General features: G+C 35.2%; 1 protein-coding gene across 24 annotated transcripts in view; it reads right to left on the bottom strand.

The window, feature by feature from the left end:
• The window catches only part of NRXN1 (neurexin 1), a 1,236,536-nt gene that overhangs the window by 1,105,943 nt on the left and 124,986 nt on the right, over nt 1–5,607 (bottom strand). For 15 of the 24 annotated variants that reach the window (XR_007515513.1, XR_007515514.1, XM_049870248.1 and 12 more), the window contains 2 exons: nt 4,436–4,453; nt 776–805 (listed from right to left, as the gene is read on the bottom strand). The exons of 5 other annotated variants lie outside the window; for them this stretch is intronic. Coding sequence is in view for 17 of the 19 variants with exons in the window: in XM_049870248.1 (XP_049726205.1) it covers nt 776–805; nt 4,436–4,453 (48 nt within the window). In the remaining 2 variants the exon portion in view is untranslated. The remainder of the gene's footprint in view (nt 1–775; nt 806–4,435; nt 4,454–5,607) is intronic. 4 more of the 24 variants (XM_049870251.1, XM_049870259.1, XM_049870271.1 and 1 more) reach the window with 1 other exon arrangement.

The raw sequence follows: 5,607 nt of genomic DNA, 5'->3' as shown, positions 1-5,607 counted from the left end.
CTATGGGTTTGATGAAATGGTTCCATGAAGAAAGGATTTCCAGAGAAAGAAAATAGAGAGGAGAGAAACAACAATAAGAATTATGAATACATGTAAATGCACTACTATCTGAAAAGTAAACAGGAGAAGAAGTACCAATAGGGATTTGAAGACAAATGCAGATGCAATCCGTTCAGGTTGAGAATTCTGCCTTTTTAAAGGCAAGTACATGCAAGGAAGTTGGAAGGCCCATGCTCACTCGGAAAGATTATACAAAAGGGAGATACACAGTGACCGAAGGTAGAAAAAGTACCGATTCTGTCCAATAGTATATTCAGCATTCTAGAAGCCAGAAGCCAGTGATGTCTGCATGTTCCCAAACTGCCATGCATGGATGAGAAATGGACTCTTGTGGATCCAGTAGGTTAAACTGAGGATCTTCTTTCAGATAGTAACTTCTGATAGCTCATGTTTTTTTTTTTCCTCTAACCACCCTTACTTAATATGCTGATAAATGCAAGGAAATTTTCATTCACAATTTCTATGTCTCATTTATTTGCAGATATTATAGTGCAAGGGATGAAGAAACATAAAAGTTGAAGGAGCGAACCAAAATCAAATCAAGAAATCAAGGGGAGAAAAACACATGGAAAAAAAAATGTGAACAAAAATTATGTATTTAATTTGCAGCCAGATAATTTGCAAGCATTCGCCCATCCTTTGCAGTGATGGTGGGAAAGCAGCTACAGAACAAGAAAACACTGAAAGCAGAGTGGAAAAGGAACAGAGCCCATACCTTGGTCGCCCATCATCAGGTGCGCCAGACCTTGAAGGAAAACAAGAGCACAGTCAGCAATAAACAAGGGAGCAGGGGAAGACAGGATTGTCACGATGACAAAAATGTTCAGTGACAGACATCTTGTTTCCTATGAGACATGTCTGTAGCACGGAGGCAAATCAAAAGCATTCTTTGAACCCCTGGTTGGAATGCTCTGGGGCAATTGAAACACTGGGATATGCTGTACTGTGTATTTCTTCTACGTACTACTAGTCGGAAAGATCAAGAGCTTAAGAGCATGACTTAAAGTCCAACCAATCCCTTCAATATTGCGTCTGCCCTTCGTGCCCTTTGATGACACTGTTTTTTTTTTTTTTTCTCACTCTGCCCCCACAGGGATAGTCATTCTTCAGTGGTAAAATTATGTTTTTCAAAACCCAAAGGAATACCTGAAACATGGGCTGGGTCTGATCTTTTTCCCCTCCTCAAAAAATAAGCAGTTTCATAATTAAATAATAATTTAAAAAAAAATCCTTAGTCACACTGAAATGATAATGCAGAAATGTCTCCTTGCCTGACATGTAGCAAGAATAGGGGGAAAAAAAAAAATCATTAGACATGCATTTTTACAGTTAGAGTTTACTACAGAGTAATTTATTACAGGGTTTTTAAGAAACAATGGATCTGCTTTAAATAGGCTCAAGTAATTTTCTGTGGAGAACAAAGTTAGTTAGCATTTTATGTAAACATTACTCACGTGTTGAGCTATGAGTTAGTATAAGTAATTGTACATATTAGAGGAATATATTTCAGATATGATTTCATTAAGGAAGTTTTCTAGAAAGAATATTAAAAATTCCCTTTGTTTATTTAAATCATTTATTATCTCTTGTTTGACAATTAACTTCCCACTGAAGATCATTTCTTTCCTGAACAACATTGCTAATGTTCTTTTCAAAAGTTCTTTCACTGTCCGAGAAGCTGTTTTTTACTGACAGGCAGGATTCCTAGTTGTTTATTCTAAATTTTAGAAATAAATCTATTCCTCAATCCACAAATATTTCAAGAGTATGGGAAAAGATTAGAGCACTATAGTACTCATATATCAATTTTAATAAAATTCATATTTTCATTTTCCAGTGTTATTTCAAATAGATTTATTTTGAGCTACACAACATTATACATTAGTTGTATCCGTACTGAAATAATCTGTTATCGTCTTAAAATTTTAGGGTTATTCAAATGTTCCCGCGAGGCACATATGGTTACAAAACATCATATAATCACAATATAACTTAAAATTACTTAACCTAATATTTTAATGTCTCCTGTAATGTAGCATCTCTTTGTATTTTCTGGGTAATTTTAACAACAACAACAAAAAAATACATAGGGAGATTAAAAAGTTTATGAACAAACTGTTGATGATTAATGATGTTTTATATGCTGAGAAATAGTGTTTTTTTGTTGTTTTTGTTCAGGTTATACAATTTTTCTTTACCTTCTTTACTTTTCTTTACCAACAGGTTGGCATTTTGAAACCACACAAAGATGCCTGAGACGAAATTCCTGGCAATTTACTTCTAAAAGATCACAGCCATTAAAAACCCTTTGGAGCTCAGTTATACTCTGACACGTGTGGGATCACCATGAGTTGTAATCAACTCAATGGCAATGAATTTGGTTTCTTTTTTTGGTTTAATAGCTTTCAATGCCACATTGATAAGGACAATATTATTGAAACCTAAAAGTATTCACATTCCTCATGTTAGACTTTCTCCACTGAAGGGGCTCCACTATGTGGCCAAAGCCACATTATAAATAAGAATGCTAAAATTATGACTGAATAAACTGTGTTATAATAGCGTATGGGCTTACATTCCGAAAATATATCAAACATTTGCATGGGACGAGTGTTTGTGAGAGAAGAAGAGAGAAGCGTTCATGCTTATTAGGCTGATTTTAAAGCCCCTTGGAATGCAGTCATATTTAAAAAGAAAAGAACAAAAAACATGGAATATTTTACAGGTTGGTTAAAGAAATACAAAAGAAGTAGATCTTTATTTTTATAAATATAGTAGAGGAAAATAGATGTCATATATGGAGGCCACACCTGTAAAACATTGTCAGTTATGACTTCTTTTGAAGTTTTCATCTGTTTTACTTAAATAATGGAACAGAAATATTCTAGACCTAAGCAATTATAATGTTGCCTGTGAAAGAATCACAAATACGATGCTGAACCCACTATTGGTCAGTTCTGTGTTACCATGAAGTATTCTTTTTGGGGGGATATAAAATCTTGGTAACTGTAATAATGATTATTTATCTGTAAGTTTGGATGAGGATTTTGTTAAGAAATCTTTGCTCTGTAGAAATAAACGCCTATGCTTCACTTATTGACTATCTCATTATCCAGCATTTTGCATTTATGACATTAGTAAAAAAATCCACTAATCGACTATTTTGCACAACGTACATCTGGCAGTAATGGACACTGAAGGGCCAGGCAAGAGTAATGCTGGCTGATGGTTAAGGTTATGTGTTGACTTGGCTGAGCCATGATTCTCAATGGTATGGCAGTTATGTAATGATGTAGTCATCCTCCATTTTGTGATCTGATGTGGGCATCCTCTATTTCTGCATAATGTCAATTTTCACATAACAACCTGGTCTTTGGAACTTAAGCACGTTGATAAGCGAGGAGTGGGGATATACATATTTTTACAGAATGGCTGTATTTCAAAATATTGCAGCAAAATAAAATATGTTAAATGCCTTCCTCTGACATATAAATGTTAGTACATTGTTTATGCAAGAACTGTTAATGCTATGATTATGTAAGTTGAGAGAACATCACGTTCTCTTTCACAGTTCTTTGCCACGCCTACTTCTTTTTGCATTTTTATCTTTTAAAGATTTAGTTGGCAGCACATTAACTAATGCATTTAAATTCTTTAAAAATAAGAATGCTGAAATACATTTTCAGCGTGTTAGATTCTACAGGAAAAAGTATATAACTTTATCAAAATTCCCTGATAGAGACAATCTTAGAAAAACTTGAATTAAATATTATGATTTTATTTAACATGATAGAGAATATTACGAATTTACTTACCAGTAACAATGTCCAAATGCTGTAGGCTTTCATTTCCAATGGCCTATGGCTTATTTATTAACCTAATTTCATGTCTTTTACTTATAGTCATTGTTTTTTTCTGTGTTCTTTTCATAAATCAAATCATTTGAAACTAAACCAATGGGCGTGAAATGACATAATGCTAACATTTCCAACAGAAAAGATCAAAAAAGAAAAGAAAAATGAAGAAAGGCTCATGCACTGTGATCTGAAACTGCAAAGAAATACTTTCTCGCTTAAAATAAAAGTAGCAGCACTGTATCATTTTTCCATAGAGAACACTGCAGTAGGCATTCCAAGTTTCCTGTGAGATGCTGACATCTATCAAGGTTTGGCATTAAGGTGGAAGGAGCTTCCCACACCTGATGTTGTCAGGATTGAGAGGGCGTGTGTTCTACATGAAAAGTGATACACAATCCAAAAGTCAACAAATGTCAAAAGAAGTTCAACTTACCGTCATAATTTGAGATGTACTCTATTAATAATACTAAGGAGAAAAAAACAAATGAGAGTTGGAAAATAAGGTAGAAAGCACCCACCTTCCACATTGTTGTCTTCTGAAAGCACATGACAAGGAGGGAGAGAAAAGGAAAAACATTCATTAAGCAGCATGCAGACTGGACCTTGCCTTTGCATGTCTCCTTCATGCAAGGCATGAAACACATCATGCAAGTTCTCCATCACTATCGCTCAAAGGGAAAAACAAAACCACAGGGAAGCAGATTCCCTCCCATTGGCAACGTTTACAGGGTCTGAGAAGACATTGCAGGAATACTGCCATGTCCTCAGCAAAGAGTTTTCAAAACGTCTTTCATGGCCATATGTAAAGCAACCATTCTTCTTCTTACATGTTTTTGGTGTGGCCTTTCTAGTAACTTATTTTTAAAGCTACAGTATTTATTTGATTATTTATTTACAATTCTATAAGGTTTCAGTTCTGTATTCTAATTTGGACTTGGATGCTATTAAAAAAAAAAAGTCATTTAAAATAGCAAAATTTCAGCTGAAGGTAACTCCAGGTCTACCAAACATGTTACCCATTTACCATGGTGGCCTTTTACTATTTCTAATACCTCAATTGCTTTCCTCGAAGCAGCACAGCATAAACGTAAAATGTATGCAGCTAAAGTTGACAAATTATTTTATTTATTTGTAACCAAAAAAAAAAAACAAACCCTGCGCTGTCGAGTCGATTCCGACTCACAGCAACCCTATAGGACAGAGTAGAACTGCCCCATAGATTTTCCAAGGAGTGCCTGGCGGATTCAAACTGCCGACCCTTTGGTTAGCAGCCGTAGCACTTAACCACTACGCCACCAGGGTTTCCATTTATTTGTAGGGTGTTCATATTTTATCACAAAGGATGACAGATTATTTTCATATATTAGGTAACATTTTCAGATATTTAAGTATATTTGCATATACTTTTTTTTTTTTATACTTAAGTATGGAAACTCTGGTGGCGTAGTGGTTAAGTGCTATAGCTGCTAACCAAAAGGTCGGCAGTTTGAATCCACCAGGCGCTCCTTGGAAACTCTATGGGGGACAGTTCAGCTCTGTCCTACAGGGTCGCTATGAGTTGGAATCGACTCGACGGCAACAGGTTTGGCTTTTTTGGTTTTTTAAACTTAAGTGTACATCCATATGTATGTATGTGTGTGGGGGTGTGTAAATGCATGGTAAGCTACGACATTAATACATCACTGTTGAG

Source organism: Elephas maximus, chromosome 26, assembly GCF_024166365.1.
Source record: "Elephas maximus indicus isolate mEleMax1 chromosome 26, mEleMax1 primary haplotype, whole genome shotgun sequence".
Taxonomy (NCBI): domain Eukaryota; kingdom Metazoa; phylum Chordata; class Mammalia; order Proboscidea; family Elephantidae; genus Elephas; species Elephas maximus.
This window is presented reverse-complemented; position numbering and strand designations above follow the sequence as displayed.